Genomic DNA, 22,564 nt, shown 5'->3' with positions numbered 1-22,564 from the left:
ATGTCATGCAACCCCTGCTTGACACAGTATGTGAATAAAAATATTTTGTTTTTTCGGTGTGCATATATTCATTTGCATATTCATGTGCGAAAGAATACAGTATATGCACATTTAAACAAGATAACATTGTTCAAATTAGGATAGTTTTATTTAAATACTTAACACATGTAAATGTTATACATATGTCTCACACACAACCACACTCACTTACACACTCAGTCATGCTACTTCATTCTTTCACTCACACCTTCCCCCCAGGGGTCCCGGCCCACAATTTGTGAACCACTGGTGTAATGTGTTCATACCTGAATTTTGTGCATGTGGTAGCTCACGCTGTAACTACCATATGCACAAAATAGCTCACACTGTAATCTTTAGAGTGCCCCAGAAGCATTGGTTGTTTTTGTTGCACTAACACAACTACCCCTTTGAAAATTGTCACAATTGCAGGCATCAAGAAATTCTCACTAATATAAACTAAGTCTAACTTCCCTCAATATTTTTGTAAAATCAACTGAATTGCAAACTCTGGTAGGAATCAAAAATCAACATTCATAATTGGTAATATTTGGCAAGACAACACTCAACCTGAGCAGGGGACACTAAGAAGTAGTGGCTGAACTGGCTGGGGGATTCTGAGAGTTGTAGTTTTAAAAAGGAGCTTTCCCACTCTACAGAATGCAGATTGACATGACCTCTTTGAAATGTAAGGCCTTCTGTGGTCAGCATGGATATGCAGCATGCTAATCCAAAATCATTTGCAATGGGAGAAGCCCAAGGTGGCTTTAGAGCTGCCTTCCGGAAACTGGCTAAAAACAGCTTGAAAAATTAACATGCTTCCATTTTACTTTTCCCCCTGGCAGCATGACAGAGCTGGAAAAGGAAATTGGCACCTTGAGGAGTGGGCTGAGGGCTGTGGAGACGGTAAGTATTGTTTACCCACTTAATGGTCCCCTGCTGTGACTTCAAGGAGCTTTCTCTAGCATCTGTCCTTAGAGAGGAAAGAGGGAAAGCTGAAGGAAGTCGCTTTTATCTCTCTTCCTAGAGGCCAGGTTCTTTTCTTTTTTGTTTTCCTTCCTGACCTGCATCTCATTATTTCTTGCTACAATTTTATAGAACTCTTAATGACCTGAATAGCTTTCCTTTGTGTCTTTGATCATGTGAATTTTTAAAAAAGAAAAACATTTGTTTGGCATAGACAGAGTGGATGCAGATGTAATATTTAAGCTTTTGGAAGTTCAAGTGGCCTTAACACTGTGAGCTGAGTGTGGAAACGGTTCTTTGTTTACACTGCAACTCCCAGAATTCCCAGCCAGCTGGGCTACTGGTTGTGTTTCCTTGGGAAACCTGGGGCTTGTAGTAAAGAAAAATAATTTCCCAAGCTTTGATCTTTGTTGCCATGTGCCCTTTTTCATATGTGTACCCGATGTCATGGCCAGCCAAGATCAGCTCTCGGAGGATGAGGAGGAGGATGAGCCTCCTCCAGAGCAAGGGCTGATTGAGGCAACGCCAGGTGCTGTTCCTGCCCTGCCAGGTCCCAGCTGTGATCCTCCAGTCCCAGAGGAGGAGGTTCAACCAGGTCCTAGTGCCACAGAGAGGCTTCCTTCGGTACCACAGCCTAGTGGTGAGTCTGGAGACGAAGCTTGCCTGCAGGTGCCTTCTTACAAAGAGAGAAGAGCCGAGAGTTCTTGCAGGCGCAGATCACAGAGGATTGCCGAGAGGCAATTAGCCAACCAGCCTCAGGTGGCATGAGGGAGAGTTTCCCTTACTTAAGTGGGAGAGAGACTAATGCTGGTTGCTAGAGTTTATTGCATGATCCCTCGGCGTGATTGCTGCTAGCTCATAGTATCTAGATTCTCTGTTACCTTGACCTCGGACCGGACTTCGTTATCTCTTGGCTGTTTTGACCCTGGACTGTTTGACTACGCTGTTTCCCAGTATCCTGACTTCGGCTTGACTTTCAGAACGTTGGAATCTCTGGAATCCTGACTTCGGCTTGTATTCTTGACCTGCCCTCGGACTGCTTCTTTGCTGGGTCTGCTTTACTTCCACTGAACTAAAGGCTCTGTTATCAGCTACGGTCAGTGTTGCTGGCAGCTTTCCCGGACACCCATGGAGATGGACCAGACCTGTTTGATCTTAACGCGCTGCCACTCTTTTCTGATTTAAAGTCCTGAGTTTTTAAAATCATGTAAAGTTTGAACAGGTTTAATGTTTGAGTCCTCTAAAGACTCCCTTCTTCCTTATGTTGACTCCATATATCTCCAAGGCTTTGTTCCAAGTGTCAGATGAAACTCCTCGGGGATTTCCATTTTCAGCAGGGCCTTAGCTGTTCTTGTCATTGTGATTGTTGTCGTTTGCCATCAAGTTGACATATGGCAACCCTATAAATGTGAGATCTCCAAGAGCAACCTGTTATTCACAGCCCTGCTAAGGTCTTGCAAGCTCAGAGTCCTTCCACCTGTGATGCAGTCTTCCTCTTTTCCTCCTGTCTTCCGATTGAGCATTTTGTCTTTTCCAACAAGTCACATCATCTCATAATAGATCCAAAGTATTAAAGCCTCAGTTTAGTCATCTTGACTTCTAGGGAAAGTTCTAGACCCTATTTGCTCTTTGTTTGTTGTTAACCACTCTTGAGACAATCCCGACTCATGGTGACCCTGTGGATGAAAGAACAATGTTGTTGCTGTTGTTAACTGCTCTTGAGTCAAATCCCTGTGGATGAGACATCTCCAAGACTCCCTGTCCTCCAGTGTTCTGCTTAGTTTCTGTAAATTCATGCTTGTGACCTCCTTAATAGAGTCCATCCATCTAGCATGTGATCTTCCTCTATTTCTGCTTCCCTCTACCTTTCTTAACATTATTATCTATTTTAATGAGTTGTGCTTTCTCATGATTTGGCCAAAGTATGAAAGCCTCAGTTCAGTGATCCTGCTTCTAGAGAGAATTCAGTCTTGATCTGTTCTAGAACCCATTTCTATGTCTTCTTGGCCATCCATGGTGTTCGCAATACTTTTCTCCAGCACTGCATCTCAAATGAGTTTATTTTCTTCCTATCAGCTTTTTTTGCTGTCCAGCTCTTGCACTCATAAATGGTGATGGGGAATACAATGGTTTGGACTAACCTCACTTTAGTATTCAGAGTTCTGTCTTTATACTTGATGATCTTGTGACTGTAATCAAATTGTTTTCCCCAAGGAGCTGGAATACCAGAAAACTCAGCCTTCCCACCCAGGAGACAAGTTTGTGTCTGTCGTCAGCCAGTTCATTACCGTGGCCAGCTTCAGTTTTTCTGATGTAGAGGATCTTTTGGTAGAAGCCAAAGAACTGGTAAGAAGAAACATCCGTTAGAGTCCTCTGTGGCTCCAGATATTTCCACGTTCTTGCTGTTTTTGCAGGTCTGGTTATGATGAGATTTATTCCCATTTTACAGTTGGTTAACTGAGGCTGAGAGAATGTGAATTCTTCTCCAGCACTTGGTGTGTTACAGACCAATTTTTCATTAGGTTCTCACTCAGCTGCTTTGAGATTGTAAGGATCCTGCCCCTTATTGCACCACTTTTCCCACCAGAGGTACGGTTCTCTCTAAATCACTGCTGCCACTGTATGTAAAGGTTTCCACAATCTTGCTGTTTCCACAAAGAGTAAGGGTTTTTCTTTATCTCCACCTCTGCCACCAGTGTAAAGACCTCCTCTTGTCCCACTGCTGTGGCCACCAACCAGTGCCCTCAAGATTTTTGTGCAGGATATTCTGCAACTTTTATCCCCACAGGACATTAAATTTCTCTAGTCACTGCTGCCCCTGCAACATCTTGTCTGAACTCTCTCTCTCTCTCTCTCTCTATATATATATATATATATACACACACACACACACACACAGAGAGAGAGAGAGAGAGAGAGGGAGAGAGAGAGAGCACATTCCCAGAGGCCAAAAGCACATGACCCACCAAAACAAAATACTTTTATAACAGAAGTTAAACATAACATTTTTATTGCCACTTTAAATTTTACTCTACTTTGTTAAATTTTACCTTATATGTTTATTGTATTTTATGCCATTTTGTATGTTATCCCACCTTGCCACATTTTATCCTACATATTTAGTCTGCTTTATGCCAATTTTTATTTTGTGCCACTCAGTCAAATTTTAACTCATTGGGGGGGGGGGGGAATATCTTGTGCTGGTCTATGACCATAATAAAATGATTGATTAATTGACTGAACTTAAACATAACAAACAGATTAATAATCTGATACATTTAAAGCAGATCTCTCACTTTCACTCATGGTCTTCTCTATAAAAACTACTAATTCAGATTCTTAAACCCCACTCCTTAATTCCTATACCTGACTCTCTTAACTCCAATCCTCACTTATACAATCATACCCCATAAATTTCTCCTAATTCCCCACTCAACTATACCAGCTGTCAATCACCAGCCTTATTCAAATCTCTTCAGACATTCCACCAAATCACTTTCAGCATTCCATTTATTCATCCCGCTCCCACCAATTTATCTTAATATAAAACATTTTCTGCAAAAAAAACCCATGAGAAACCCATTGTGATGATCACATTTCTGATCACTGCCAGCAGTGATTTCACCTAAACATTTCCACACTCCCCCTTTTGCTGCCAACACGATCATCCTTGGATCCAGATTTTCTAAAATCTGTGTAAGGCTGTTCTTTATATAAACAGTTGTTATTTCTGTTAGACTTTAACTCAGATAGAGCACAGGTATAGCAGCCCAGGTGGTACATGTGGCTATGCCTATAGCTCCTTGGAGAAAAGACAGGATATGCGTGTAATTAGGAAATGCAAAAATAGTAATAGCCACTGGTGGTTCTATTCTCCACTGTCTTGAAAGCAGAAAACACCATTTTGTAGGTTCAGATCCCCCTCTCTGTCCTGTCCCCATGCACACACTCCAAAAATACCAATAGCCATGGGTAGTTCTAAAGTTCTGTTGTCCATGGGTTGTACGGAATGCAGTAAACACCATTTACAGATTCAGTCCCTCCCTCTGCACTCTGCATACCCTAAATCTGTTAAGGGGTATGAAGCACTCTCCAGAGAATATCTGAGGGCATGCAGAGGCACTGGGGAAGGGAACCTCCACTGAGCAAATGGAAATCCACTCCTATAATGTTAGATTTAGAAATTAATTCATCTAGTTCCTTTGTTTAAAAAAAATGCTATCCATCCTAGTGGCCATAGAGGAACAGCAAGACTGAGGCAATACACAGGTGTGAGTCTTGAACCATTATGCATCCCTGTGTTTTTTTGTTCCTCCTGGCCATGATATCATGAAACATGTATCATTCACAGGCTTTATCTTTGATTTTTAACCAGCAGTATTGCTCGCAAAGAACGAATCCCAAAACACTTTATATGGACTTCAAGGTTGTTTTCGGAAACTTCCTGCTTGGATGGATGTAGGTCCCTTCAAAAAAGGCATGGCGGGGGGACAGAATTATTTTTCCAAAGCTTCACTAGTACATTTGGTTCTAATACCAAGGCATATGGCAACAATAAATAACATATAAGAGTGTACCTTCAAAGAGAAGTTGAAAGTGCAAGCTTCCCCTCTCCCTTGTCATGTGTTTGAGTTTTATATCTTCTGTGCAGCAATAGCGAGCTCTGTTTGGCTTTATTGCTCCTGAGTTAATAAAAAAAGAAAAAGAAGAGAAGCTAGTTAAATCAAAGGCAGTAAGCAAAAACAGAGGTGTGACTTTCTCTACCACTTCGGAATGGCAGAGGTGGTTCATGAGGAGGAGACATGACAAGAGGGGGGTTAGTGAGGAGAGAAGGGGTCTAATCTGTGATGGCTCCAAAGTTTGGAATGAAGTGGGATCAAGGTCAACAGTCAGGGTTTCTGTGGCCACATCACAGCCCTACAGAACCCTGGACAGCCGCACCTCTACATTTTAGCTCCCCCTCAACTCTCTCACTCGTCTTTCTCTTTATGTTCACCTTCCCTTCATTTTCTGCCCTCTTGCTGTAAATACAAATTATATCTACCATTGCCTGATGGTGCCCTTTCATCTCTGCTATTCTTGATCATTTAAATTTGTTCTCATCTGGCATTACTTCTATTGCTGGGCTGAAATGCCTGTTTTAAACTTCTCTCTTCATTCTGGTGTATTTCACTTGATCTTTATCTCCCACCCTCCCCTGAAGTACAGTCCGACCCCTGTATCTGCAGGGGATCCATTCCCATGGTTGCCGCAGATAAGCAGAAATCACAGGTTACAGCAAGCACTATATTTCTGGCAGAAGCTGACTATAAAATCATGCTGGAGGAACTTCAAATGCCTATAGAGGTGGTTTTTTGGCATGTGTAGGTCCTACAGCATGACTCTGTAGTCAACCTCCAGCATACATTGGATATAAAGGGCAGAACACTCCCATCTTTACCTTGTCTTTTTGACATGATTGCACAAAGATTATCAGATGACATCTGTCCTTATCCCATCCTTCAGCCATTCTTATCATGCAATCACAATAAGATTATCAAATGACATCACACTTATTATGTTCTTCTCCCATCAGTGAAGTGGCATGGTCCCGTCACTTTGTATTAATGGAAACTCCTGTTAATACAATGACAGGTGCCATTGACGGGAGACGGACAGGGTAAGGATGGGAGCAATCCCTTCTTAACCCATGGATTAATTTTCATTGACCATAAAGTTGTGCTGGAGGACTTCCAGATGCCCAGAAAAACCTTTATTTCCAGACCTAGGGAAAAGTGAAACCACAGTTACACAATGCCATAGATAGGGGGATCAGAATGTATTCAACTTCACTATCATAAACTTGACAATGGGGCTTATATTATTTGTTTTATGTACAGTGCTTGGTTTAGTTCCTATAGGCAACTGTGCAGTGATGAGTGGAGGAAATTGCTTTGGGTTTCTCTAAATAAACCTTAACATAGAAAACTGTAATAACTCTAAATGGGCATAGTTTTTTGTGGATTTTTCAGGCTATGTGGCCATGTTCTAGCAGAGTTTCTTTCTGACGTTTCGCCAGCATCTGTGGCTGGCATCTTCATTTTCTCTGAAGATGCCAGCCACAAATGCTGACGAAACGTCAGAAAGAAACTGCTAGAACATGGCCACATAGCCCGAAAAACCCACAAAAAACTATGGATGCCGGCCATGAAAGCCTTCGACTTTACATCTAAATGGGCAATTTTTGTTTACATGACCTGATATCTCAAATGACATTCTAATCTAGATTCTAGCTTATTTTGCCTTTTTCCTTCTCTCCTCAAGCCAGTGATGACTGAGAGCTTCCATGTCAGTAGTTCTAGGGTTAGGTATGGGTTATAGGCTGAAATCCTGTTGTTTTGTTCCAACTGACTCATTCAATCAGTTCTTGAATGTTGAATTGATACATAGGTAAATCCAACTGATCCAATGCCTTCACTCGAATTAGGGCTAGCAATAGAATTTAGACCTTAGTCTGAGATGCTGTCTACCAAAGCTTAGATAGCTCCTGAATTAAACCACTGAGGAGGGGGTTGAATTTGTAAACTTTAATAGATGCAGGAGCCAACTGGTGGCCACCATGTATTCTGATACTCCTGTTCTAGGTCTTTCCTTCTGCCTGAAGTTCTGTGGTTCATAATAACAGGCAGTCACAACTTGAAAACTTTTAACAACAGGAAATATCAAAGATTAGTACCACTGACCTCCTTACACTAGTGGGTTTCATTCTTTTTTTCTCCAGATACCTCATACAGATGGACTTCAATTTCCAGAACCCCTATCCACTGACTATTCTGACTGGGGATACTAGAAGTTGGATTCCAAAATTTTGGGAGGGCCAAAGGCCTTCAAGCCTCAAAATCTCAATGGTGTGGGCATGTTGGTTAGGAGATTGTAAAGTGATCATTACCTGGGAGGGGGGGGGGGGGGTTTGAAGTGAGATAGAGATATTTTGTATTTCAAACCTACCCCTAGTTGTTTTGCCTAAAAGCTTGAGAAACTTACATCTCCTCACCCACTCCACCGCCAGCAGAATGGGCCAGTTGAGGGCTTGTCTCCTTCTTAAAATAGATACTTAATTAAATAAAAGAAGGTACATTTGTGAGTGTTATATTTGGTCAATAGGTTTTTGCAGTAGTCCTGATCATTTCTTTTCTATAGTTCACCAAGGCGGTGAAGCATTTTGGGGAAGAACCGGGTAAGACACAGCCAGATGAGTTCTTTGGGATCTTTGACCAATTCCTTCAAGCTGTGAATGAAGCCAAACAAGAGAACGAAAACATGCGAAAAAGAAAAGAGGAAGAGGAGAGGCGGGCACGCATGGAAGCACAGGTAAGGACCAAAGACTTGAGAATCTGGGAGTAACAGTGGGGAGATAAGCGGTCACTGTTACCATGCTGTGGCAGCCCATATGTGAGAAGGAGACCCATAACTATATAATGTGTACTAGATGTGAGCATGAGGAGCTGCCAGATCTTGGAAAGGTTCCCTGGGGTACTGGATCCTGTAGTCCAAAAAAGGAACTTGTCTGGACTGTGGAAACTGCCTCATACAGATTTTGACCATCCACTCATCTACCCTAGTGTTGCCAGTTCCAACTAGCCACACTTTTCCAAACTACCTACCAAGCATTTGCCACCTGAGGGATTTATCATTATTGTTGGTGGTGGTGATGTTGTTATGAATTCCCAATTAATAACAAAAACATCACCACTAATAACAATAATGGGGACTAAATGGGATTTATGGGGACTAAATCTGGAACCTTCTGCATGCAAAGCACCTACTTAGCCATTCTTCACTGGCTTTCTGTAAACACCCTTTGAATAAATAATTCGCCAACCAAGGCCTTGGGAAATACTTTTCATCCAATGCAGAGCTTGGCAAGTTTTCTTTTTTCCAAACTTCACCACCCAAAATCTCCCAGGCAGCATGGACAGCCACCATTACAGATACAATGGAGAACATTTGTTGAGACAGAGTCTTGCCTATGCACTCCCCAGCTTAGCTTGGCCAATTTATGGAGTTGTAGTTCATAAATTTGGGTATGTAAAGAATAGTATTCCATGCATTCATTAGCCACATGACCACCGGAGTCATCTTCAGACAACGCTGGCTCTTTGGCTTAGTAACAGAAATGAGAACCGCCTCCTACAGTCGGTTACAACTAGACATTCATGTCAGGGCAAACCTTTACCTTTTGTTCATACAAGTAACTTGTCCCATCTATGTTCCATCGCTGTTGTGGCTCAGCCTTCCTATCCCTGTTCTGATGCCTAAGCTCAACATCTGAAGTCAGAGTTGAGTGCTGTGCGTTTCCCTCACCTCTGGCTGTCCACACTAAATGGCCACACATTGAGAGACTTGGCAGAAGGGCTCCCTGACCAGGTGATGGTTTTCCCAGACAAAAATGAGCCCTAGCTCCACTTTTTCCAGACACTTTATCAGGGCATCATGGACTTGCAAAAGCCATTGCTTCACTATGAAGCAGAGCTCCATTTCCATACTGCCTTGTATACACTTTCACTCAGGACTGGAAGCCCCTCACCAGTCCCCCAAAGCCCCCCCAAACCACTCTTTTTTTCAGTTAGCATAGTTCTCAGGCTGTTTTCACCCAACACCACACAGGACACTCCCTGCAAACACATGAAAACACACACACACAAAGTACTTCCAGTACCCCAAAATCCAATACTATTCCCAAATACCTCCATTTTCCTCTGCAGTTGCTCTCAAAATGGTGACAAGAAATGACAAACCATCACTTCCTATCACTATTTTGAAAGGATCAGTAGTGGAAAATAGAGGTATTGTGGCTTGCTGTGGGTAAGGATGCAACCTGTGAGGGGAGACTGTTGTGGGGAAATTGTCCCCTGTTGTTGTAGAGGTACAGAAACACTCTCTGGTGTTAAAAGTATCCCTGTTAACTGTTCGTCTTCTCTTTTTTCCCACTCCCACCCCCATCTCAGCTCAAGGAGCAGCGAGAGAGGGAGCGCAAGGCCCGAAAAGCGAAAGAAAACAGCGAGGAAGGTGGAGAGTTTGATGACCTTGTCTCAGCTCTGCGATCCGGCGAAGTCTTTGACAAAGACCTTTCCAAACTGAAGCGCAACCGCAAACGCGTCACCAACCAGCTAGCTGATGGCAGCCGCGAGCGGCCTGTCACAAAACTCAACTTCTGAACTACCTTGGTTTTTTTAAGTGTGTTTAAAAAAGAAAACTGATCAGTATCCTGCTGGAAAAGCCCAGGGTTTTTGGCCTTCTGCCTTGTCAAATAGTGGCGCTCTCCCTCTTTTATGGCAAATGTGTATGTGTGTCTTAATGTGTGTGAATGTGTGTGTGTGCACCGACATGCTGTATTATACAGATTTGGTTGAATGGGTGTGGAGATGGGAAGTGTGAAGTCTGGCCTGCATGCGTGTTCCCGTTTCTATCAATTTTGGTAGCTTTCCAAACAAACAAAAAAGAGAACCTTCTTGGCTGTCAAAGCACAACTGTTGACGAGGGAGGCAGATGAAGAAAGAGGCAGGAAAGAGGCAGAACCATGCCCAGCAGAAGTCAGATGTTGAACAAGACTACTTACTTATGCTTGTTATGAGGTCCTTTTGTATTTTGACAAAAAGATTTGGAAAAGCAAGAGTCGAAAGGGGGCGGGTGGGAAACACAACAGGTGTCTGCTGTGCTACATTGCACAAGAGCATCTTGACTTGGATGGATGATCTTTTGGGTGTGTTAGCTCTGTTGGGGACCATGGATGTTGGAAAAGTCCGTTAGAAACCGCATTTGTCCAGTCTAAACTGTTGCTGGGGCAATTTTAACTATTTTTTTTTTTATTTTGTTCTGTTTTCATTTCTATTACTATTTGAAACTTGAACATCTCTCATGATTAGTGTGTGGTGGTCTCCATTTGTATCTCTGTAGAAAAAAATCCTCCCATTTTGGCAATTCCTCCTCTGTTTCAAAATGGGAAAATGTGTCTCTCCCAGCATCTTCAAACTCTTGGAGGAACCTTTAATTGCTGTCAGAAGGCCTACATAGAGTTTGTACATTTTCTTAGCTGAGGGCAAGGGGGAATTGGGGTTGGGGTGGGACTCTCTTTCTCTTCTTTCTTTTTTAATGGAACAAAAAACTTGGGTCTTTCATTTCCCATTCCTTGTCCAACAAGACAAACTGTATTCTCTGTAAATATAGGCCAGAATTGACTCAAGATTGGGCCAGTTCTGTATTGCAACACTTGTCTGATTTTGAGAGTTGGGGAGCAGGGACACATCTGCAAGCATTGGATAAATCTCAGAGGCCTTCAGAAACAAAATTTGAGAAGCCTTCATAAAGTGAAATTTAGAGGCCTTCAGCACGTCCCATACCCAAATAGTTGGGTATGCCCTTCTTCCTCCATCCGTATCAGACCAATTGTGTCTCAGGCCTTCTTCCTCTGTTTACAGTTCAGACCTTAGGAGGACAAATTTTGTCCATGTCCATGGGTGAAGTTTACCTCCTGGTGACTCCATGAACCACAACACCCAGAAATTGATGCCCCATGGAATTACTCCACTTGGATGCTTTCACTTCATCCATCTAAACATGCGCAAAACTCATTCCCAGGGTTAGAGCCCTTTATTTCAAAAGATGTTGTTGGAGAGGGACTTCTATAAAATGTTTTACGAGGGGCCTGGTGTCCAGGAAGAGGGATTTAGGGACCTAATTTATAGTACAAAGTAGCAAGGTAAAGAGCCAAGGGGAGGGTGAGTTGTTCTCAAAAAACATGTTGCTGTTCATATTTGTCTTGCAGATTTGTAATCAGAACTACCTGTCAAGATGTTGATCCAAAATCTACTAAACCCAGATTGCTCAGGGAGTAATTAATAATTTAAAGAGAAAAAAAAATAGTAATACAAAAAAAATTGGAAAAGTGTTTTAAAAATGCCAATTTTATAGCATGGCTTAATGTTCTTAAATTATGGAGAATATAGGGGACTGTTACTTTTTGTTTTGTTCCGCTTTTATTTATTTGTGGGTTTTCTCTTAAGCGGCTTTTATACCATCATCATTATATTGTAATCTGAAAATGAATGGGGGTTTACTTTTATTTTTCTTTCCTGTGGAGATTTTGAGTTTTTTCCCTCTTGCACTAGATAGTTGATGTTGTTTGCAAAAATGTGCTTTTGTTTTGTTTTGTTTTGTTCTTGTGGGGGGGGGTGTTGTAAAGGATATTAACTGGAGAGGGAATGGAATGGAATGGCATTTCGTTTTTTCTCCATTTGTATTGTACAGCAAATGTGTGGTTTTATATAAAACAAGTTTGTACAAAATGCAGGGATCCCCTTATCCCAATGCAATGTAAAAGCTGTGAAAAAAATCACACTACAGAGAGCTATGCGAGTGTATGTCTGTATAGGTGTGTGTGCCTTTTCTTTCTTTAGTCCACAATTTTGTTGGTCTTCAGTACAATTTCTCTGATGTGCGGCATGCGCAGGTCGCTCTCCAAATAACTGGTAAAAGCAGCAAGAATGCAAAATTCTGCAGCGTGCAGAGACTCAAATACAGCACTTTGTCTCAAAAGAAAGCAACCGAGTTGATCATAACTGTTACTTACTTAAACTAAAGTGCCTCTCTTTTCTATATATATATATATATTATTTATAGCTGGAAGAAATTGGGTTGGGTACAATTTTAGGGCTTAATGTTTAAAAAGAGTTCAGGCTGATCAAAGGGTTGCATTTAAAAATGATTGAGATTTTAAACACAACAAAAAAGCAAATCCAGCAATATCCTGGTTTGGTAAAGAAAAGAAAAGGGACTTTTCACATAATATTCGGTCCAGAGGTTGGGAAAATATTTTTTTTCTTCACTGTAATTCTCAGAATCTCCTTGCCCAGAAGAGTGGAGAGATTTGGGGAGGTATGGTCCAAATGATAATAATAATAATAATTTTCTGTGCCCTGATTCAGTCTGGATAAGGGAGCTGACAGACTTAGGGCTGACATTCAAAAATTCAGCACCTTCCTGTGGCCATGCATGACCTGTAGGCGGAATCTTCCATTGCGGAGATTAAGGCTACTGATCCAGTTTTTTGGCTCTCCAAATATTGCTAGATGGTGGTAGGGGACTTCCAGACATACACAAAATACTAGGTAACCTTTTTCCATCATTGCCGCAGACAGATTTTTTTTTTACCTGTTGCCCACAAAAAGATGGCAAGAGACCACCCTGCGTTTAATGTTGTATTAGAAATAAGCACTAACCCAAGCAATCCCTGCTAGGAGCGGTGTTAATTTTGGTTTGACTAAGCCAGGGACGATGTTACGGGATTGCAATTCTCCTCATTGCTAGCTGTGTTTGGTAGGAATGATAGCAGTTCCAGTGCAACAACATCTGGAGGGCTACATGTTTCCCACCTTGGCCCTAGATCAAATGCGTACACAGCAAAGCAGTCCTCAGTCACACAACCAGTTTTAACCATCCTATTGGGAGCGAGGCAAAGTCATTCAAGATGCGTCCATACGAAGGAGCATCCCAGGGGACTGTTGCTTCATGAGCATCTCCGATCCTGTTGATATAAATGTCAAAACCGATTGAAATATGAGACCTAAAAGAGATTATGTAGATCATCTGTAGCCCATTTGCAATGCCTGTGGTTGATCTATTTAGGATCGTGTACAAGTTAACACAAAGTTCCTTTCTTGCCTCACAGTGGATCTGGGTTCAAGCCGCAAAGTGCATCACAGTGATCCAGTGTGAGACCTCAGCCAAAACCTCTACTGGCATTTAGTGCACTTAGAATCAACCTGGGTCAGCTTGATCTTGACTAGGGCTGCATCCGCACTGCAGAGATAATAACCCAGTTTGACACCACTTTTAACTGCCATGGCTATGAAAATCTAGGAATTATTGTTTATTGTGGATTCAGAGCTCTCTGACAGAGGGCTAAATGTCTCACGAAATTACAGTTCTCAGAACTCCTCAGCATTGAGCCATAGCAGTTAAAATGGTGTCAAACTATTATTTTCTGCAGTGCGGACAGGCTCTGAATCGTGTTTGTGCTGTACAAAACCTTAGAAGTGTTCAAAGGTGAGTTTGGGTTTGTTTTGCAGAGTGGATCACTGGATCTCCTTGGAGTCCCAGACATTCAGTGCTGCTGAAACAGATTACAAACTGAGGGAAGCCGGACATTGGTGAAAACCGTTCCTTGTGCTTCCAGATCACATACGTTTCACAACAAGCCTTGCCATTCCTTTTAGATCTGTTTCTTTTTTTCTAAATCAGGAGTCTGTGTGCAGATAAGTTTTATTCCATGTGCCATTTGTTTAGACCGGTGCTGGTGGAAGTAGCCACTCTCCTTTTCCGTTTTCTTTTTTAATTTTGTTTCCTCTCTGTGTCTCTCCTAGGTGTGTAATTTAAAAAAAAAGATGATTTTTTTTAATTCATGCCAAAAAGAAAAGGAAAAAAAGACAAAAAAAGGTGATAGTTTGTAAATTGAAGTATCCTAATGTAGCTTAGTGGTAGCAAACTGTGTAGTGGTGCCTAGGTGCAAGGAATGTTTTTTTTAGGTAGCAGGAAATGCTATATATGTTATGAGACTGTACATTTTTTTAAAAAGACGGTAATATGCAATAAAGAGTGTACATAATGACATGGATATTCAGACTCTTGTGTGCAAGATAAAATTTTATTTCAGAGTTCTAGATGTGGTTGGTTGGCAGCATTAAATGAACGATATCAGTTATTTGTTAATTGTAGACTGTTAAAGAGATGAATAAATGGGTCCAAATTGAACCTGAGCTCTTTTGAGAAGCCAAGGCTTCATTCCCACTTACAAATAAATTGATTTGTGATCTGAATTGATGGATCGATTCGATAGCAGAGCATGGTTCACACTACATTTGCCCCAATCACATTTTCCCCTGTAAAATAACCCACTGCGGTTCACATTCATGAATGAATCGATTCAAATTGGGCCCGCTCCAGCCAACTGAAGGGCAAATTTAAATCGATTCCAATCCACATCTGGTTCACACTTGCGCGGAATCAATTTATCAAAAAATACGTGCATAGTGCCCCTCTCCGAATCGCTTCAGTGCTTCGGTTCAAGTGCTGGTCATTTAAACTGGTTCAAACCGACTTGCTTAAAAGATAGTGGGAATGAGGCCCAAGATGATTAAACAGAGACTGTTGTACTTTGCAGTATCATAAGAAGATATGGCTCCCTAGAAAAGGCTAGCATGAGTGCTGGACTACAACTCTGGAAACCAGCGTTTGATTCCCAGCTCAGCCATGATATCCACTGGGTAAACTTCAGCAAGTCACACTTTCTTAGCCTCAGGGGAAGGCAATGGCAAACCACCTCTGGTCAAATCTTGCCTAGAAAACTCAGTAACAGATTCACCTTAAGGTTGCCGTAAGTTGGAAACAACTTGAAAACACACAACACAAGGTAGAGGGCATTCCCTGTCACTTTGTATGTGAGAGCTGGATGGTGAAAAAAGTGGATAAAATGAAAATCATCTTATTTGAGATGTGGCGCTGGAGAAGGGTGCTGAGGATAACATGAACAGCCAAATGACAAACAAATGGATCCTTGAACAGCTCAAGCTTGAACTCTCCCTGGAAGTCAAAATGATCAAATGGAGGCTGTCATACAGCATGCTTGCATTTTATGCAGGCGCGCCGTATGCAGCTTTCAGCATACGCTGAAAGCCACGCTGGAAGAGCCTGTTGTGAGCCCCGGAAGAAGTAATTAGTTCCTATGGGGCTTCAGCATATGCTGATTTCCCCTTACGCAGAGGGATCCGTAGTGCACTGTACTTTGGCCACATCATGAGAAGGCATGATTCATTAAAAAAGACAATAATGCTAGGAAAGGTAGAGGAAATAGGAAGACTGCATGCCAGATGGATAGACTCTATGAGGGAGGTCATCGGTATGAATTTATAGGACCTAAGCACAGCAGTGGAGGATAGGGAGTCATGAAGATGTCTCCATGAATCAAGAATGACTTGAAGGCATGTTAACAGCAGCAACAAAAGTAGAAGGCAGCAGGAAAAGAGACTGGACAACAGATCAATTTCAAGACCCTGTGTTTGCAAGATCTGAGCAAAGTAGGTGATGACTGGGGCTCTTGGGAGTCTCTCATGCATAGTGTTGCCACATGTTGATGTCAACATGACGGCAAATAACAGCAACAACGAATAAATTGTCCACCATAGTGGCTAGCCTGTCAGCCTTCTTAGACCCCTTGCTTTGTGATACGAACAGACCTTTTATCAGGACCCATGAAGAGCGTAAGCTTTTCTCTGCTAGGCAATTGCATAATCCCCCACAGTCTGTCCCACCCTCCAAATTTACGTGTGCTTAATGTGCAAGACCATGCCACCATAGAAGCACAAATGCAAAAATGATCTTTCAGTATCTTCCTTTGATTTGGTGCTACAAGACTGGGCACTATTTTAGCAAGACTCCAGTTTGTTCTGAAACCTCCAAGTGGATGTTTTGGGATTAAATACAGTCAGCCCTCTGTATCCACGGATTTTTTATCCACGGATGCAACTATCTGTGGCTTGAAAATATTCAAATATAGTATAAATCCCAAAACCAAACCTTGTTTTTAACATTTTATATAAAGGACACCATTTCACTGTGCCATTATGCTTAAAGGGATTTGAGCAACCATGGATTTTGGTATCCACAGGAGAATGTGTGTGCCTGAAACCAAATCCCAGCAGATCATATGTGTGCCATTTACTACACACACACACACACACATACATTCTTGTGGACCATTTGCCAAAGATTAGAGGTAGTTTGATGACTGTGGTGATACGTAGCTAAGCAAGGACGGGAAATCAGGAACTTGACAACAGTCTGTTTTCCAGTTACACAAGGCCTTTCCCTCCCCACCTCTTTCTCTGTGGCATCCATGTCATTTGGACAGTAGAATCATTCTGGGGTTTAATCTGAAATTTAAACATAGTTATCCAAGGTTTTAAACCAGTGGCGGGAAGGAACTAAAGCCCAGAGGAGCTTAGCCACCTTATTGGCATGGAAGATACCAACTGACACTATCTCTGCCCAAAGATATTTGCATGTGTGTCATTAAATAGTTGTAACTCCACAGAAAGGATTTTTTCTGCGTAGAATGGCATTCGTGCATCATTCTGTTTTGTGAGGGACATCTATGGTATACTTATGGTATGAGTGGAGAAGCCTAGTAAAGGGAGATGCTTTAATTGTACCTCATTTTAAAAATGGACGAAATAGATAGTGTCTCTTTGATAAATGCATTCCCCCATTCCACCTGATGCAGTCTGTATGGGGTGTACGTACTGCACCAGGTGACACCCTAAGGGGGGGGGTGACACGACTGGTCCCCAAACTCCTGGTGAACAGGAGTAGTCTCAACAGACTGGGGGAGGGCAAACATTGTCTCTATCTTCAAAAAGGGGGAAAAAGAGGATCCCAACAATTATCGTCCAGTTAATCTGACATCAATACCAGGTAAGATTCTAGAGCAGATCATAAAACAGGGAGTCTGTGAACATTGGAAAGTAATACCATTATAACAAAAATCAAAACATGTTTCTGAGAAACAAGCCATGCCAGACTAATCTGATTTTTGTTTTTTTATAAAATTACCAGTTTAGTAGACAAAGGGAATGCTATAGATGTAGCATATCTCAATTTCAGTAAAGCCTTTGACAAGCTTCCCCGTAACATTCTTGCAGACAAGTTTGTAAAATGTGGGCTAGACAGTACAACTGCTACATGGATTTATAATTGGTTGACCAACCAAACCCAAGGGGTTCCTCTTCATCCTGGAGAGAAGTGACCAGATTGGATGTCCAGTGGGGTTCTGTCCTGGGCCCAGTGCTGTTCAACATCTTCATCAATGACTTGGATGAAGGAATAGAGGGCATTCTTATCAAATTTGCAGATGACACCAAATTAGGAGGAGTAGCTAATACTCCAGAGGACAGCATCAAAATGCAAAATGACCTGAATTGATTAGAAAGTTGGACCAAAGCTAACAAAATGAATTCCAACATGGAGAAATGTAAGGTACTGCACTTAGGGCAGAAAAATAAAATGCACAGATATAGGATGGGGGACACTTGGCTGAATGAGACTACATGTGAAAGGGAACGGGAGTCTAGGCGTCATTATAGGCCACAAGTTCAACATGAGTCAACAGTGCGATGCAACAACTAAAAAGGCCAATGCAGGTTTAGGCTGCATCAATAGTGCCACTCATATTCTGCGTTGGTCAGGCCCCACTTGGAATATTGTGTCCAGTTCTGGGCACCACACTTGAGAAAGGCATTGAGAAACTGGAGCGTGTCCAAAGGAGGAGGACTAAAATGGTGAAGGGTCTGGAAACATGTCCTATGAGAACGATCAGGGAGCTGAGGATATTTAGTCTGGAGAAGAGAAGGTTAAGGGTGATATGAGCCTTGTTTAAATATTTGAAGGGATGTCATATTGAGGAGAGGGAGCGACTTGTTTTTTATGCTACAGAGAACAGGCCCAGAGCAATGGAAAGAGATTCCACCTCAACTATAGGAGGAACTTCCTGACAGTAAGAAGGCTGTTCGACAGTGGAAGACACTCCCTCGGAGAGTGGTCAAGTGTCCTTCTTTGGAGGTCTTTAAAGAGAGTGGATGGCCATCTGTCAGGGTGCTTTGATTGTGTCTTCTGCATGACAGAAGGGGGTTGGACTGGATGACCATTGGAGTTCTTTCAACTCTATGATCTCTGATTATGGCATGGCAGCAATGGGTGGCAGGGTGGCAGACTTAAGCTCCAATCCTGCTCATGCCAAAAACTAAGAAGAAGCCCTAATGCCTTAGGAAACAAGGGGATGCGTGTCTCTGAATGGACCTCACCTGTTCTTCCTAGTTTTCTTCTGTTTTGCTTCACCATAGCCTCCAGCTGTATTAATAAATTTATTGTCACAAACCCATGCCAAATTCTGCTCCCTGGGGCCGTTTTCTGAGGATTTAATGTGTGTGTGTGTGGACATAAGGCAAGGTGTAGATCAGGGGTAGGCAACCTTTTTGAGCCGGGGGCTGTGGCTGCTATCCCTCCGACAACTGAGGGGCCGAAGCCAAAAATAATTAAATTATTTTTTAATAAACAAATAAACTGGGACTGATGTAGGACAAAATTTTCAAATGGAGGACACTTTTTTTAAAAAAATGGAGGACACTCCAAAAAAAATTTGCTGATTTTTTTTTAATGTTAAGATTAAATGCATGTTTCTGAGGCTTCTATAGACAATTGCCCCCACCATGCTCCCTCGCACGAGAGGCCAAAGGCCCCGGAGGCAATCGGTGCAGGACTGGGCTGGGGCCGGTCCCAAGACCTCGCCGGGCCGCATCCGGCCAGCGGGCCGCAGGTTGCCTACCCCTGGTGTGATAAAGAATGAGAGGATTTCCTCCACACCCTCTCTACTTTTCAGGAGAATCCTCTGTGCTGGGTTGTAAGGCTTAGGAAGATTTTTTTTTGGGCGGGGGGTAGTCTTAAAAATGCAAAACAAAACAGGACTAATTAATTTAAACACGATTGCCTAGTCTAGCAAAAGGCAGCAGTGCCATCCTGTGGGCAGAGTTGCTTCCTTCCGGCCTGCGGAGCTTTTCTTTCTGAATGGTGTTTATTCCTTTCCAAAAAATTACAGAATGTTATCAGAAGGGACCACAAGGGTCATCCAGCCCAATTCTGCCATGCAGGGATACACAACCGAAGCACTCCTGAAAGATGCCCATCCAACCTCTATTTAAAGACCTCCAAAGATGGAGAGTCCATCGCCCTCCAAGGTAGCCTTCTCCTCTGTTGAAAAAGCTCTTGCGGTAAAAATGTTCTTCTAATGTTTACAGGAATTTCTTTTCTTGTAATTTGAATCCATTGGTTTTTTAGTTTCTGAAACAGTGAAACTTGTGTTGTCATCATCATCACCTTCTAGAATGTTTTCTACGCATTGTGGTTTGTTGTCTCCCTTCAAGTCATTCTAACTTACATTAACCCTAAAGCTATATTTTAGAGGAAGGATGTGGCCAACCACTCTTAGTATTCCTTGCCTAGAAAACCCTATGAAATTTATGGGGTTGCCAGAAGTTGAAGGCACATGACACACACAAGGAGAACCTATCATGGGATTTCATGCCAATTTGTTTCAGAGGGAGGTTGCCTTTAACAACAACAACACACAACAACAAGATTTATTTAATGCCACCCAATCACTGGGATCCGGGGGCTTCCAACAGAGGGTTCCCTGCCCTCAGGCTTACAATCTAAAAAGACATGACACAAAAGGAGAAGGGAATGGTGAGGGGGGGGATCAGGTCCAGCATTCTTCTCTCCCTCTGAGGCCTGGACCAAGGCAGATGGACTGGAGGAGGGCTCTTCTTCTTATCGAGGCCGGACCCAATGCGTTGGGCCTGTCCTTTTCACTCCCTCTAAGGCCAGAAGATGACAGTTGGAGGAGGGGGGAGGGCTCTTCTTCTTCAGGCCTGATGGTGTTGGGCCTATCCTTTTGCTCCCTCCAGGCCAGAAGATGACAGTCGGAAGGAGGGAGGGGAGGGTTCTTTCTCTTTAGGCCCGATGGTTGTTGGGCCTGTCCTTTCGCTCCCACTAAGTCCAGAAGTGACAGTTGGAAGGAGGGAGGGAGGGCTCTTCCTCTGTAACTGTCATCTTCTGGCCTATGAGGAGATGACTAGGCAGGCCCAGCTCCATCAGAGCTAGCCTGGAGAGAGACTCCTGCCTCCATAATAATAATATAATAATAATCAATAAATAATATATAATAATATAATAATAGTTTTATTTATACGCCCAATCACTGGGATCCGAGCGGTTTTACAATACAGGGATAACAGACAGTTCCCTGCCCACAGGCTTACAATCTAAAGACACGACACAAAAGGAGAAGGGAATGGTGAGGGGGGGAGGGAATCCGGTCCAGCATTCTTCTCTCCCTCTGAGGCCTGACCAAGGCAGATGGACCGGAGGGAGGGCTTCTCTTCATAACTGCCATCCTCCGGCCTGCGAGGGATGGGAGTGACCAGCCAGGCCCAGCTCCCAAGGGCCACCCTGGAAGAAGAGACTCCTCCCTCCATAACTGTCATCTTCCGGCCTGCAAGAGAGTTGACCAGCCAGGCCCAGCTCCATCAGGGCTAGACTGAAGAAGAGACTCCTCCCTGCATAACTGTCATCTTCCAGCCTATGAGAGAGTTGACCAGGCAGGCCCAGCTCATCAGGGCTAGCCTGGAAGAAGGAGAATCTCCTCCATAAATGCTATCCTCGGCCTGTGAGGGAGTTGACGGCAGGCCCAGCCCATCAGGGCTAGCCGAAAAAGAAGAGAGACTCCTCCTAAAACTGTCATCTTCTGGCCTATGGGGAGTTGACCAGGCAGCCCAGTTCCATCAGGGCTGATATCCTGGAAAAAGAGAACCTCCCTCATAAACTACAATCCTCAGCCAGGCAGGCCCAGCTCCATCAGTGGAGCTCTGGAAGAAGAGACTCCTCCCTCCATAAACTGCACATCTCAGCTATGAGGAGTTGAAAGGAGAAGAGACATACGGTAAACTGGAGAAGGAAGAAGAGAAGATAACCACTTGGCCTACGAGGGGAGTTGAAGGAGAAGCTCCATAAGATAGGGAGGAAGAGACTAGTAGACGCAGGAAGTGGAGGATGGACAGGCAGGCCAGCATCAAGGGCTACCCGAGAGAAGAGACTAGAACTGGATCTCGCGATGCGGGAGTTGACCAGGCAGGCCCAGCTCACATCAGGCGGCCGAAGAAGAGATCCTCCCTCAATAACTGTCATCAGCCGGCCTATGAGGGAGTTGACCAGGCAGACCCAGCTCCATCAGGGCTTCCTGAAGAAAAGAGCCCTCCCTCCAGCCCATCTGCCTTGGTCCAGACCTAACGGGAGAGAAGACTGCGGACCGTCCACCCCCCACCCACCATTCCCTTCCCTTTGTGTCGTGTTTTTTGTGTCGTGTCCTTATCCCATCCATGACAGCGATCACGCGAAAGCATTTCATAACATAGTGCTGATCCTGACATTATCAGATCATTTAAGTGGCTTTGCTTAACATGAACTATCATTAATGCAAAATGCTGGGCAATGCCACTTCAATGACGGGACAATGACAGGATCAGGCAACGTCATATGAAAGTCTTTTGTGCAATCACTGTCACTCCTGCTTTCTGAATGGGATATGCCCCAAATAAACAGATGTCATCTGAAAAGTCCTTTGTACCATCACGCAGGAGACAGGACAGGGATGTGGACAGTGACATCCCTCCTAGTGTGACAGTCTCCATCATGTCTGATGCTGATAATGGCTTTAATAGTGGCTGTTGCACTCTACCATCCTCTGCTGAACCCAGCACTGTGCAAACAATGTGTATATGTGACTCTGCTTGCTGCAACCCCTGTGTGTGTTTATGGTTGCTTCTGCAGTACTCATAAACCCTTACAGATTTTACTGACACCACTGTAAACTGTGGCCCAAAACATACAATCACTCACATAAGGACTTTATGTAAAGTGATCTTGTCGCACCTTTGAG

At 43.2% G+C, this 22,564-nt stretch overlaps 1 protein-coding gene across 1 annotated transcript in view; it reads left to right on the top strand.

Annotated features, from left to right (window-relative positions):
* The window catches only part of DAAM1 (dishevelled associated activator of morphogenesis 1), a 159,535-nt gene extending 144,906 nt beyond the window's left edge, over positions 1-14,629 (top strand). The window contains 4 exon segments of the mRNA XM_042469934.1: positions 864-924; positions 3,199-3,330; positions 8,164-8,334; positions 9,972-14,629. Of these exon segments, the coding sequence (XP_042325868.1) occupies positions 864-924; positions 3,199-3,330; positions 8,164-8,334; positions 9,972-10,181 (574 nt within the window). The 3' untranslated portion in view covers positions 10,182-14,629.
* Positions 14,630-22,564: the final 7,935 nt, after the last annotated feature.

Source organism: Sceloporus undulatus, chromosome 1 (assembly GCF_019175285.1).
Source record: "Sceloporus undulatus isolate JIND9_A2432 ecotype Alabama chromosome 1, SceUnd_v1.1, whole genome shotgun sequence".
Taxonomy (NCBI): domain Eukaryota; kingdom Metazoa; phylum Chordata; class Lepidosauria; order Squamata; family Phrynosomatidae; genus Sceloporus; species Sceloporus undulatus.
The sequence above is the reverse complement of the archived record's forward strand: the minus strand, read 5'-3'. Positions and strand labels throughout refer to the sequence as shown.